The sequence below is a fragment of the Telmatherina bonti genome, assembly GCF_933228915.1.
Source record: "Telmatherina bonti genome assembly, chromosome: 8".
In the NCBI taxonomy this organism is placed as follows: domain Eukaryota; kingdom Metazoa; phylum Chordata; class Actinopteri; order Atheriniformes; family Telmatherinidae; genus Telmatherina; species Telmatherina bonti.
Window position 1 is genome coordinate 29,267,184 of NC_136626.1, and position 14,531 is coordinate 29,281,714.

A 14,531-nucleotide genomic window follows, 5' to 3' on the forward strand; every position below is an offset into this window, starting at 1 on the left:
ACATAAAGCAATCACCCCTGTTGTGTGTCAACTATAAATGTGAGCTGAAAGGCCATCTGCCATAGATCAGCAAAGCGAATGGTCCCGATGGGCCGGTTTGATCCCGGCTGCCTTAGTAAAGTTGGGCAGTGCTTGTTGAAGAGCAGGCAGAGCTGTTAAGAGTGTGTTTACATCGGCTGTGTTGGGAGGACGTGAGTAGGAGGTCTGTCAGAGCAATAATGCTTGGTGGATTCCAGGTCTTCCAGTTTTAGTGCCATCTTGGGACTCGACAATGCCAGTGAAGTCACAAAAAATAGCTGGTTAATGAGGACCTGAAAGCCCAGGAATTTGCCTGCTCTGTAAGCAAGAGGATACTTTTCCACATTCAGTGGCCTGGCTATTCATTTATTCCTTTCCACTTTTTTAAATTTCCATCGATTAATCCGTGCGCACATGCTTTGGATTCACTCCCTCACGAGACAGTCGACTGGTTCAAACCGGAATACGCCAGACAAATGCCCTTTCAAATCACTTTATTTCAGAGCAAAAAAAAACAACAAAAAAAAACAATCACTCCTCCGATGCGATGCCAGTAATGTACATCGTTTTCATTACAGAATCAATATTTACAACTAAAATAAGTTACACAAAAATAATCAAATTACAATGCAGAGTTAATCCAGTCACAATTACAGCAAAGCTTGTTTCAGAGCCGAGCTTTTCACCTGCATCACATCCCTTCAGAGCTATGAACAGTACGGAGGAAAGGTGTTTCCCTCAGGGGAAACACCAGCATTCATACAAAGTATCACATGGAGCAGAAATAAGAACTTTAAGTTCATGAGAAAAAAGTTAGAAGCAGCATTTATACCAAACAGAGTCGTCTTCAGCGTGAGAGGGGAAAAGTCAACAGCAGGACAGCTAAGCCAAAGCGGCTCCATGGATCAGAATAAAGAGTGACGAAAAACATTCATTTTCTGGATGTTTTGGTTTGACTTGGCTTTTCTGTGGTGCTTTCTGCTAAGATCATGTTGTTCCATGAGTGCATGGAGAGTAACTTAAACTATTTGTTCCTAAAGAAGAGACATACCTGAAAAGTGTTTTTTAAAAAAATAAAAAAAAAAAGACTTTTATATGATTTAAAAATAAAATCTTTTGAAAATGCAGATGAAGCCATGATGCCTCCTCGCCTCGTGCTGGTAGAAAAAAAAATGTGCTTTCATTTGAAAAGTATTCCCTTTAAACATTAACATCCTCTATGCATGTGAAGAAGTGCACATGGGAGGAACTATGAGCAGACATCAGAGGTTCATCTGCTGGACGTTGGAGCCCCTTTAAAACAAGACTCCTGCAGCAGATTCAGACCAGTAAACCAAAGACAGACGGCTGGATGCCCTGCTCTTCCGCTATTCTTCTTTACAATGTAACATGCAGGGCCTATCACTGAGGCCTTACACGTGATATGTATCATGGAATGGAGCACTTCTTCACATTTGTTATAGCAGTAGTTCCCAACCTAGGGTCCCTGGACCCCCGAGAGATTCCCCTGAAAGAGAACAAGGGGTCCTCGAGGCTTTGACTGGTTCGAGCCAGTAGGATTTAAATTAAGGCCAATCCCACACAGAGACGAGCTGTGGTGGATTTGCTTACGTTTTTGTCATTTGGATGTTTCGGTCACATGGAACCAGTGATTTTAGGAGCCTAAAAACCATAACTGTGGACCATTTTCGTTTGTGTCTTGACTTTTGTTTCATCAAAAGAAAGGAAACATCCTGAACATGCAGCATTTATGGTGAGAAGCAGCTTATGAAAACATATAATAACACATGGTTTAAAAACACCGGGCGGGCGGGAGTCCACAGCTTCTTAGCAGTTGCATGTAAAGGGTCCTAAGATAAACTAGGTTGGGAACCACTGAGCTCGAGGGCCAAGAGTCTCCTCCAAACGGCAACAAAATAACTCCATCCTTGCCCCCCCCCTTTCCACACTCTTTACATATTTATTTTTTTGTTTTAGCAGGAATCAAACAAAGCCTTGGCACTGATCCCACATCAGATTTTTGTGGAATCTGCACAAAGGGGCATGTTACGGGTCCGATCCTTGTAGGTAATGGGCTGGCACTGGAGGGCGTGTGGGGAGGTGGCTGGTGCCCCTTAGCTGGAGTAGAGGACTCTGTGCAGGTCAGAGGGACGTCTCTTTATCAGTCACTTGTGATATCGAAGGATAATTGGAACTGGTAAAAGAAAAAAAGGGAAAAAAAAGGCAGAGGAAAATACAAAACATTAAGGGAGAAGTCCTTCACCTTCTTTCTGTCAGATTTCTGAGATATTTTCAAAGAAATCTAAAACACAGCACTGGATCTGACAAACGCTGGTCCAATACTCACTGATTATAATCAGCAGGAGAGCAATGACTACCAGTGCAACAATCATCTTCATCTGTGGAAGAAATGACACAACTTATACACATTCCTCACAACACTGGACAAACTACAATGTGCATCCAAGTGTGGGCGTCTCACACTTGGATGTTTGGACACTTGTAAAACAGACAGTCGCCCCACCTTCATGTCTCTCCACCACATCCTCCTGTGCAGCTGTTTGGCTCGGCTACTGAAGGCAGACGCGTTGTCTGATAGGCTCTCTGAAGCATCACGTGCAAGGGGACGACACGTGAGGAAGAAAATACATTGAAGGGGGGGGGGGGGGGGGGGGGGAGGACATCTGTTAAACCCAAAATAAATAAACTCGACAATTGTTTTCATTTTCATGTTGGATGCTGTGACTCAAACTGTGTAGTTATAATGTGACACGGTTATGTAAGACTCAACTCTGTTGATCTGATGGTTCCTACGAACAGCTCTTTCAATGTCAACTCTGCTGGCAGGACAGATTAAACAAGTTTCCAAATGAACACACAGTGTTGTAAAAAACCATTTCCTCTCTTCCACTGCAAGCTCGCCCACGCTGCTGTCTGTTTCTCTGATACTGTTGTTAACTTGGTGTCTCTGAATGTTAACATGATGGTAACAGCTCCCTGGCGTGCCTTGCTCTGCTTGCCCAAACCCCCCGTCCCACTTTAGAGTCTTTGTATCTGCTGTTCTCATCTCCGTGTGCCAGTTTACGACCTGCCGCTACAACAAAGAGAAGCTCTCAGACGAAGCTCCTCAGAAGCTGCTTGTTAACCTCGTGGAATTTAACAACAGGTTCCCTGCACAAGAAGACGAGAGCAGACGCAAAGTGTCACTCGCAGCATGTCCTGCTGTTCGCATAAAGACGGCTATCAAGGACGACGAGGATGGTGGAAACACGCAATCCATCACACGATTGACCAAGCCCACATTAACAAACGTCTCGCACTCAAACACAGATGTGCATCGTCGTCTTGGCTTGTTGGTCAACATGAAACGCTTAAACAACGTGTGCGGATGACACATGAGAGTGCCTGACAGACATGGAAATCAGCATCTCACTGGAGGAGGAGACTAAGAGTGGTGAAAACCTTGCGTGCGTGTGTGTAAGGTTGTGTAACTAAAAGAGGTAAATACACAATGGGTGAGACTTGTTGAAAACTTTCAGGTCACGCAATGTGGAAGTAAAAAAAACGGTAATTATATATACCTGTTGGTTCAGTTACTGGCACAGTGGTGGTAGAGTGTAAAACACATCATGTCATAATGTGTTTATCACATTATAACCCCCCCCCCCCCCCCCCCCACCTCTTTCTGTTTGTTCTGACTGTGTAGACTTTAGTGGGACAGAAAAATTCCACATGTACTTAAATTACTTTTTCTGTCCACATAAAGCCATGCAACCCACTAAAGGAAAAAGAAGAACAAAACAAAGAAAAAAAAAAGAAGAAGTTTGGTTTTTCACAATTCTGGTGCTGCTTAAAGGGCTTGTTTGAGTCATGCAGATCAGAAACAGCTGATCTACCGTCCTTTCCATTTTACAGAGAATGTTAAAAAAAACTCTGGAGGAAAAAAAAACCTCTTTAGAGATGAAAACAATGACAAGGATGGATCGAGCTGATAAAACACAGTACGAGTCAGACAACAACTCATAGCAGCCACAGTACAAAGAAGAGCTTTTGTAAAAGTGCAACACGTCTGTGTGAAGCAGCTGGTCATCAGCAGGTAAAACCACCCACAGTGGGAGTCCTGGTGTGTTAAAGGAACAAACTGGATAAAATCAGATGACTGTAAAAATAAGATGACTGTGGATCAGCTTTTCCTGGTAGCTTGGTTCCCGCGTATAGAATTTGACATAAACATTGTAAACATCCATTCTGCTCACTGTAGCGACACAAGCTACTGCTGCGTGTGTGTAAGTGCTTTTAAGGCTTCAAATATGAAGTATCTAAAGACAAAACCTAATCAAGTAAGTAAAAATCATGATAATTCCTCCACAGCCTCAGTGTACCCATCTTAGAGATGTGTCTTTTTATTTAGAGTTTATATGGACACGATGTTCATATAGATCAGTTTTTCCCAAACTTTTTCTTCCCGTTTCATGGACAATAATGTCAAACCCCTCCCCCATCAGTGTTAGAGGTTTTAGCCATTCTTCTGCTGTAGGTAAAATGTTTCAAACCAGGAAACTCTGCAAACTACTTCAGGCGAGTCGAGCTTTCGATGAGATGCTGCTGCTTCAGTAAAACAACTCGGCTGTTTATGATGGTTGGCTGTTTTATTTCTAACCGACGGGCTTTTCTTTGTGTTCAGGATTAAAAGCATCCAGGTGATGTTCTAACTTCATTCTTCATAATATCAGATTACATTTTGATGCACACAACACACTGCGGTCTCTCTTCATTTCCAGCACTTAGTATAACTTGACCATTAGCTGGTTGCTTGACCTCTTGATTCATCATCGTTTCTCAGTTTACAAATTTGCCCAAACTCCAAGTTTTATTTCGCCTTACTCCGACCCCTTCTATCATAAGCCTGGGCATCCCATGGGGGGGCCTGCTTGCTAGTTTGGGAACTAATTATATAGATCAATCTGTAAGCAAAAAGCACAGGCCTGAAAGTTAAACTCCAAACTAACGAGGTGCAGATAACAACATGGTCAGTGAGCGTTTTTTTTTTTCTGTTTTTTTTTGCAAACAGCTGCTTTCCAAAACTTGTAATTTGTAGCATGAGAGATCCATTCTACGCCTTCATTCTTGGGAAATCCAAGGATGATGTTTAAGATTAATCAGCCCCATCAGCAACTGTTTTTCTTTTAAATTTGATGCATGTTGCAGAAAGCTTTCCACTCATGCAAGTAAATTCCCCAGATAATGTCATTTACTCTAATGGCATGTGAGCTTGAAACCCGGGTGGAAAAGTAAATGATCACATAAACGCAATGCTACACGGACTGCACAGTTGACTTCATTTGACTTTATGATTCAACACGCCAACACGTGTATGGCACATGTGAAGACACAAAAACGCGAGCTTTACCAAAACAGCTCACCTGACTTGTCCTGCAGGTCATCGAGACGCTCGCCTCTTTCTATCACTTTGGAGATGTTCTCCTGCATCACATCGATCACCTCATCAACCTGCGATTGCACCCTGAAGGGACAAAGTTTGTGTGAAGTCCAGAATCAGAATTGTAAGTGAAGTACTGGTCTTGGTTTTTTTTTTTTGGCCAGCGCAAAGCTTGCCTTGCCCAGCTGGCAGACAAGCAAAAGCCTGTCAAATGTGACGTGTACACACCTGTAGGGTATCTGTTGCATTAAATTTAAATCCTTGTTTTATGTATGTTGTCTAAACTTAAACATGGCACGGCTCAGAGTACCTCTGAGTGGCTCCTAATTCAGAGTTATCATTTGTGAAGGGCTGCAGAGTTACAGTAACAATGATGAAAAGAAAACCTAAATATGTATGAAATAAAGGAATTAATTAGTTTGTTTGAACTCCAGAATATTTCAAATGAACTACTCAGGAGAAAGCTTAACAGGAAAAGATCATCTCTGTTTCCAATTTGGTGGATGCAACATGGATCCAAAAGGAGAGGCCGAGCAAAATACACATCCAGGAATTCAGAGACGTAGAAAAGTCCAATCTGTTGTAAACACACGAGGATTTCAGAGAGTTTCAGGTTCAGACAAACACGTGAAAGTCTGAGCCTTGTGTATACAACATTCCTGGACTCTGTGATGCTGGCATCAAGTTTCACATGGTCACAGTGATGACAAATGGCAAGGAACGAAGAACGGGGATGGAGAAACAACTCTGGGTGCCAGACAGTCTCAACAATGACCTCCTCTGTTCTCTGACTGTCACTTACTGGGAATTTATATGGAAACAGAGAGACTGAGACATCCTGTTACATAATAACCTGCACATGATAGCCTTTCTTACACAACGTCATAACAACCAGCGACTTCTGGTAAACATGTGTGGAAGTATTACTATGACCTCTACTTTTAGACTGCAACAGGAAATACATTTGTACTTACTGCTTCATTTTGTCATTCTGAGGTCCAAATCGGGGTCCCGTCGGCCCTCTCCTGAAAAACAATCCTAACTGAGTTAAATTCACCAAACTAATGTCTGAATTTAGCCTTTTTTTATGTCTTTAAAATACAAACTATGTTTACATTTAGTGCTGTGGTTAGATTTTTTTCAGAATTAGTAAATTCTTTAGGGAAATTACACGTTAAGACAGAGTAAAAGATGATTACCTTGCAGTCAGTCTTACACAGAAACCTGACGAGTTCAAGAAGATGATGCATAACAGGACGAGATTAGCTACTGAAAGCTCGACTAACCTGGACCCAACTGTCCAGGTTATGCTCATCGCTCTTATAGTTATGGGTAGTCTAGCCAACCTTTACTTATGTAGCAATGGGGATGTTACCTGATGCACTGAGATGTACCTCGTTCTATTTCTCTAATATATTAATGTATAAATATATGCCAATATTGCCGTCTCTAACTTATTTCTCCTTCTTCCCGCAGGTCTTCCTGATTAAGTGCAGTTGTACATGTTGATCTGTCTTTCCTGTCCTCTCCACCCCAACCAGCAGAGGCAGATGGCTGCCCTCCCTGACCTGGGTTCTGCCGGAGGTTTTCTTCCTGTTAAAGGGGAGTTTTTTCCTTCCCACTGTCGCCGCATGCATGCTCAGCATGGGGGATTGGATCGAAGTCATGACTCGATGCAATCAGTTGGTTTCTATTATAGGATATGTATGAATGGGCTTGAAATGATGTGTATGTTGATTTGTGTATGTAAAGTGCTCTGTGATGACATTGTTGTGAAGTGGCGCTATACAAATAAAGTTGAATTTAATTGAATTACTCCTACCATCCAAACACATTCTGGTTCTTCTTACAATGTGCATTTAGGATATCCTCACACAAACTTACAGAAAAAAGTCTTCCTCTTCATCAGAGTCTTCCTCCAGCAGGTTCCTCTGTGAGGGAAAAAAATGGTGGTTAGAGATGAAGGCTGGTAATCTGGAAGTTTGCTTTTGTTTCGTTCAACGCACAAACCCATCACCAGCATCTAAACGGTCCTGAAGCCCAAACAGAGTACAGTACAGTCCAGGTACTAAAGCTGATGACTCAACAACACAACTGGCTCCACTTCAGCACATTTCCAGGAGCCAACGGATAGCATACTGATCAATAACAGCCTTCTCTGATTGTCTTCTGAAGGCACATCAATAAAGAGCCACAACTGATTTTCTGCCAAGTATCTAATTCAGACCAGGTTAACCAGCTAAGTTAAAGCAGATAAGTCTACTTCCACAGCTGGGACCGCAGCCTTGCTCCTAACTAGTGACGGCTTTAATCAGGGCAGAACATGCCCTGCATAAAACGCTATACCTAGAGAATTAGCGCAGACAGCTCCATTAATATTCCCACGGGAAGAGACAGGAGAGCATGTCAGTCACTGGAAGGAAGGCAGAGCCTAGATTCAACTAGGACAGAGAGAGGCTTTATTCTATAATATATGAATTACAGCCACCAAAAAGAGAAGAGCGTGCTGTTACGCAACATTTACCTGCCAATGCTATGCCGATACATGAACACTTTGTATTCCTATAAATACAGTGTCATCTGTAAAAAAGCTGAAAGAATGGCAGCCAGATGATCATAAAGTACCTTATAAGTTGAGGCACTAATGATCTCCTTCTGTGCAACCTCTCTCTGTCTTTCCACCAGGAGGGGAGACATGAGGAGAGCTGTTAGTAATTATCAGAAGGGAGGACAACAGCAAAAGCATGGAAGGGAGTTTTGTTATGCACGTCTCCCTGTAAGCTTAGCTTTGATCCTGCTTCAACACAACAGCAAGTTGGATTACACTGAGGAAGCAAGGCTGAATGGAGTAAAAAATGAAAGGGAGGAGAGAGGAGGTGGAGGCGGGTGGGATGTTGACTTTGATGAGGACCAGACATTTGCCCATAGGAGGTTCTGGAACCTCTTACTACTGAATCACCTCATATGAACCTTTTGTTGTTTTCTAACATATTTATCTTGTTTGTGGAGTATTTTATTTCTTATTAATTAAGGATACTGAGACAAAATAAGCTTTGTAAACCAACACAACATCAACATAAATGCATCGATGCGTTCCAGTGTGCCAAAATTCTGCAACAATGGTTTATAATAAATCAAGAGGCTTGCTTATTTTGGTCACCTTTCTATGATCATGCAGGTTTGCTTCCTGTTATTGTGGTTAAAAACTTAAACCCAAACACTTCCCCTCCCGCTCTACCAGCATCTTACCCTCTCACTGCGAATGGATCCAGTGACCTCGTCATCGTTGAGGTGTCGTTTAAATTTGGGAGGCATGTTGTCTTCAGACTGCTCCTCCCGATCTGGCTCCCTCTGAAGGACAAAAGAAAAGTTCAGTGAGGCTCTGCAATGTTATGGTAGACCTGTCAGATGTCTGCATCAAGCCACAATGGTTCTGTTGCTCTAAAGACTCCACAGAGACAGAGGTGGGTCATCAGGTCTGTTTGACTGTGTCTCTGCAACGTTATATTACTTTATATATAATTTTTTTTAAAGAAACTGACAAACCTGTTTCCAAGAATGAGAAAATTAAACAGATGTTTCAATAAAATGCCTCTATGATGCTGAACTAAGGGGAAAAAACTAAGTTATCTCAGCTGTACTGTAACTTTTAGACCTTTTACTTAGACATACATCCCTCACACCAACAATACAGGTTGTACCATTGAATCCAGTTAAGTCTGACACTGTGGCTTTCTCAGCTCCTTTTCCGGCACTGCGATGGGGAAAATGGCCTTTCAGAAGCCAAGATAGGAGAGACGGGACAGATCTGAAGCAGCGAGGAAACACAGAAAGAGAAACAGAGGCAAGTCTAATCTGTTAGGGACACAAGAGTGACTATAAATCTAGTCTATTTAAACAGAAGAACTTAAAGGATACAATCCACAAAAGTCTTTATATTAGTTGTACTTAAGTGATAAGTGATTTATTACACAGAACAATAATCATTTATAATGTGTAGTCTGTGGAATTTGCTAAATTGAAACCAAGAGAGGGGATTATTAATGATAAAAAATTATGGATTGAAACTTTAAGTTAACAGGAAGAAAAGAAAGTGACATAGATATTGGCAAGAAAACCAGATTCTGTATTCATTGAGTTGAGCAGAGATAGTTTCATCCTCAAACCAACATCCAATCCGCGCAGCTAGGTAGAAAAACTGATTACTTAACCAGCAGTGTGCTAATGCTAAGCAAACACACCTGAACGTCGATGCTTATCTAATTAAATCAATCACGATAATAAACAAGAACAGTAACGCAAAAATTAATATATCAGCTACATAATATTTACACAATATCGTTGTTCACACAATATGATGTATCTAATAAAGCCGAACAGGCCACTTTGCTTCCCAGCTAGGTTAAACTATGCTAAGCTAAGGATGCTAACGTGACTAGCTACCTGCTTTTTGCCACAAGATCGGAAGCTCGCCGTTGCAGAACTTCTTCAAACGGGGTTTTTAGAGTATAGATACAGATTTTTAGCAGTTCATATTGGCTTTCCAAGTAAGTCTGGTCAATTTTAATGGCTGTGCTGGACGATGATGCACCATAATCATCGTGGATGCTAACAGTCTTCTCATCTGGCTCCGTCTGAATCAGCTGACCAGGAAGTCAACACAAACAGCTGGATGAAGGGAGACTGCTGCAGATGTTCAACAGCGTGAGAAAAACAACATCATTAGGTGTCATTTTTATGGTCCTTTTTGTTATCTAAATGGTTTAATTACACAGAAAACACATTAGATACGTCTACAGCTGCACTGTTTGAAAACCGAGGTGTGTCTGTAATTGTTACATGAAAGCACTTGATTGATCATGTCTTCGGTGATCTTTAATATATAATATAAATCGATTTAATTAATTAGATCGCATTCTATACTTATAAGTAGATAATGATATTCTGATATTCAGTAAACATAATAGTACAAATTTAACTGCTTATCACTGCTGTCTTTCTTAATGTAGTCTTACTTTACGCATAGATTTTACTCAGATCTCACTGTTAACTTTATTCATGAAACACATTACAAAAACACATCGTTGCCAATGTGCTACAACGTAATTATTGAACATGTAAAGACGTGAGGAATTTCCATACACAGCCAGGAATTTTGAAGTACAAAATGCATAATAAGGCTTGAGAAACAAAACAAAATATCTCTTAAAAATACCAAAGAAATCTAAAAATAAAATTAATTAAAAAGCAATTAAAAGATTGAAATAGATTATAATCACACAAAAAGATTGAAATGCACCTAAATTAATTAACAGATTAGGATATAATAAATGAATTAGAATAGCAGGAAGAAATTAAAAGGCAAAATAATACATTAAAAGACATAGACCATAAATTCCATGCAGTGCAAGAAGACAAAGAGTGGAAATGTGTTTTAAGAAGTGAATTAAAAACTCACACTTCTGGTTTTAGGTTTGGATTTAGAAACAAGAAGAATCAGAAGAATCTGATTTGCAAACCTGAGAACAGTTTTATCAGGTTCGATATGTAATTTGTGCCAGGCATGAATATTTAAGAATAAACAACATTTGAAGTGTTGCTGTAGGACAAAGCTTTTTGGGGCCTCCCATAATGCAGTAAACATTCTTCTACTTCTTATCCTCTTTATTTTATATAATCTTTAGCCTTAAATCAGTTTTTATGCCATTATCACAAAACTGGATTGTACAAAATGAATTAATACTTTGTAAGTAAAGTTTGATTCATTGTATCTACTGATGCTATAGGTTTAGACTGCTGAGGGACATTTTCTGATACACCAAGCCCCCCCTCCCCACAATAACAGTGTTGCATCTTTAACATGTATGTCTCCTGTCTCAGCAGGTCTCCCTGGAGTAGCAGTTCCTGTTGTCTGTTGTCTTTCTGTCCTCTTCCCCCCACACAGCAGAGGCAGATGGCTGCCTGTCCTTGAGCCGGGTTCTGCCGGAGGTTTCCTTCCTGTTAAAAGGGAGTTTTTCTCCTTCCCACTGTCGCCAGTATGCTTGCTGAGGATGGGAGATTGAGTTGGAGCTTCCGACTCAATCTGTTGGTTTATATTGGCTATTATGAATTGGCTTTGATTATGTTTTTGTTTTTTTATTGTTTTTTTTTTTTATGTCTGTAAAGCGTCTTGAAATGGCATTGCCGTGATTTGACGCTATATAAATAAAGTTGACTTGAATTGAATTGTATTTATTGTTAGAAATATGTAAATGAGAATAGACCTTATGAAAATGAAATAAAAAAAAGTACTTTATTAATCCCCAAAGAGAAATTCAATATTGTAGTAGATAATATTTAATTTGAGGAGGTCTTGTTCCAGAGGCTGCTGGCAGGAATTCTTCTTATTCTTATTCTTGTTCTTATTCTTATTCTTGTTCTTGTTCTTATTCTTGTTCTTGTTGTTGTTTCAGTCTATCATCACTAGTTTTGAAAACATGATGTACATGTAATCTTGTAAATTTTGTGTCATGTCTTCCTCGCCGGTAGGGGGCGGCAGAGCGCCTGTTGCAGATGTAGCGGCCTGTATTTCTCCATGCGAAGCTGGAGAAGTTTAGCGTTAACGGAAGTCTTTTTAGTGTTGATAAGCAGCAAACTCTGAATCGGTGAGTCCCTTCAAGGTCTGTGTTTTTATATTTATTCTTTCATATTCTTGACCAGACTTTTTGCCATGTGATGTTTACGTGCAGACAGTCACCAACAGTCTGTGCTGTCAGGCTCCACAGAGATGCAGAGGAACCAGCCTCTTTTTGGAGGAGCTCTGTCCGCTGACATCCCACACAGCTCCACGGACATCAGCGAGCTGAGGGAGATCCCGGACAACCAGGAGGTGTTTGCCCACGCCCACACCGACCAGAGCCTGATCGTGGAGCTGGTGGAGTATCAGGCTCAGGTGTCCGACCAGGATGCAGCCAGGTACCACTTTGAGGACATCGCAGGCAGCAACAAAGCCCTGGAACCAGGTGCTTTTGAAGTGACCCAGGTTGTGGCCCTACCTAAACCCGAGCTGTCCCTGTCAGACTGCAGCTGTGCTTGGATGTTGACAGGGACACAACGTGTTTCTAAGTTCAACGAAGAAGCAAGGAATACTGTGACCATTCACCTTGGTCTGTTTCGCCTGCCGCAGTTCTCCACCGATATCCTGATCACGTTTAATGACCCGCAGAAGATCAGCCCCGACAGCAGCAGCTCCTCTGCGGCGGAGACGCACCGAGAGCCTTGGACGGTGCAGGACTTCCAGCGCCTGTTGCAGACCCTGACTCTGCACAATCCTGGACTGTTTGGGTAGAACAGAGTGAGACCTGGCCTGAATGGTTTATATTGCTCTGTAATACACAATATAAGACCTGAATTCTGCTGAAAGGAATCGACTTGCTGGTATGATCTGAGTCAAGACCCTACAAGGTTGCTGTGGAGCTTCTGTTGTTGGTCTTAATATGTATACTTGTTCCCTTTTTTTTTTTTTTTTTTTTTTTTTTTTTTTTTAAACAAATAAACTAGTATTTCACATACCAGATGGATATGTTCATGTTTCATTTTAAGACCCTCAGGAATATCCCCGTTTAATATAATTAAATATAAAATTAAATATGTACTGTCTCTTATTTGCAAAATATTTTAATGTGCATAGGCTTACCGTGTTCTTTATCATGTTACAAACTCTCTAATTCACTGCCAGGCCAGGTCTCTATAAATAAATCTTCATATTTCTTAGTATTTTCTATGTTCTTTGTAAAGACTATTTATATTTCCCCCCCTTTTTTTACCAGATGAAAGTTTTGGGGTTTTTTTCTTTTTTTCTTGCACATCATTTATAAAAGTTGACATTGAAACTCAGTCCTAACTTGATGTAACTTGCTACAGATTATCTAAAACTTTCAATTTATTTCAGCTTCATTTACATCTGTCATCTCAATACAATTTAAGACACTTAATTTAGAGTGGCTGTTTTGTGACCTGATGGTCTGCGGTTTGAGTCTTGCTCCCCTACGCCGCTGCAGCCTCGAGGGGGACACAGTTGTTCTCTGAGGACTGGTCCCCAGCCCAGATAAATGCAGAGGTTGCATCAGGAAGATCGCTGTGGTGACCCTCCTGAGGAGCAAGCTGAAAGGAAACAACAATAACTCAGGAAAAAAAAGAGTAAAGTATAGGAAGGTCGTCAGGATGGATACAAGTTATCCAAGTCAAACCTAATAATAAGATTTATAAAAAAAAAATTAAAGGTTTAGGCTTGAAGACAATGAGGATATGATCTGTCTTCCCAGCCTTCTGTCTGTGGTTTTTATATAGCAGCCAGTGGAGTATTTCCTAGTTTGAACTATAATCCCTGGGTTTGATTAAATAGTTGTTAGTTTGCCTTAGTTGTTGATTCACTGCTGACTGAGGTTCGTAGCAGAATGAAATGACCTAAAAGTATCTTAATAGCCACTGTGATAAGTGCAGGTTGACTTGCATAAATGTTAAGGAAAAAAGTTTCTTTGCTTCCATTAATATATACATATAAACCTGGATCGTCCTTTATGAAATTAAACAAGATGTTTCTGTCCCACAATTTCTTACAGCTGCAGCATTTAAATCACTTTTGTCCAAGCAGTGAAGCTCACTGCGATCACGTGGACAAACAGGATGAAAGAGGCATAACTGTAACCAGAAGGTGACAATAATATCTAAAATGTGTGGCTTTGCTCTTTTCCTCTTTAAACGACTGACTTTAAAATGATGTAATAGTGCTGAATCTTATACTAATGTATTTAGAATGAAGGAAAGTTGTTGCACGCACTTGATTTGCAGCATGGTTGTATTTTCCTAACTCCTTACATACATCTAGTATTTTTCATTGACCTCATGACCTTACCAAAAAACAGTAAAAGAATATACTGCTTCTACACAAAAAAAAACTGAATGTACTTTTCCCTTTTCTATACTGTATTCCCACCATTTGTAATTACTAGCTTACAGTTTGTATGGACTTAGGAATTGCATTACAATAAACTCCTTAATTACATTTATTTAAAACACTCACCAACTCTACACA

General features: G+C 40.6%; 2 protein-coding genes across 5 annotated transcripts; one reads left to right on the plus strand and one right to left on the minus strand.

Moving 5' to 3' along the window:
- Positions 1 to 652: 652 nt before the first annotated feature.
- Positions 653 to 10,064, minus strand: vamp4 (vesicle-associated membrane protein 4). 2 transcript variants are annotated; one of them, XM_079245342.1, is made up of 9 exons: positions 9,902 to 10,064; positions 9,160 to 9,266; positions 8,708 to 8,809; positions 7,343 to 7,389; positions 6,433 to 6,483; positions 5,442 to 5,542; positions 2,543 to 2,622; positions 2,366 to 2,417; positions 653 to 2,212 (listed from the first exon to the last, which is right to left on the minus strand). In XM_079245342.1, the coding sequence occupies exons 2-9, from the start codon at positions 9,160 to 9,162 to the stop codon at positions 2,184 to 2,186; spliced, it is 465 nt and encodes a 154-aa protein (XP_079101468.1). In that variant the 5' UTR covers positions 9,163 to 9,266; positions 9,902 to 10,064; the 3' UTR covers positions 653 to 2,183. The 2 variants fall into 2 exon arrangements, with proteins under 2 accessions (XP_079101468.1, XP_079101469.1); XM_079245343.1 differs by lacking the exon at positions 9,160 to 9,266.
- Positions 10,065 to 12,044: 1,980 nt separating this feature from the next.
- Positions 12,045 to 12,944, plus strand: rangrf (RAN guanine nucleotide release factor). 3 transcript variants are annotated; one of them, XM_079244698.1, is made up of 2 exons: positions 12,045 to 12,117; positions 12,214 to 12,944. In XM_079244698.1, exon 2 carries the CDS (start codon positions 12,225 to 12,227, stop codon positions 12,783 to 12,785), a length of 561 nt encoding a protein of 186 aa, XP_079100824.1. In that variant the 5' UTR covers positions 12,045 to 12,117; positions 12,214 to 12,224; the 3' UTR covers positions 12,786 to 12,944. The 3 variants fall into 3 exon arrangements, with proteins under 3 accessions (XP_079100824.1, XP_079100823.1, XP_079100825.1); XM_079244697.1 differs by having other exon boundaries at positions 12,047 to 12,102; positions 12,187 to 12,944; XM_079244699.1 differs by having other exon boundaries at positions 12,048 to 12,102.
- Positions 12,945 to 14,531: the final 1,587 nt, after the last annotated feature.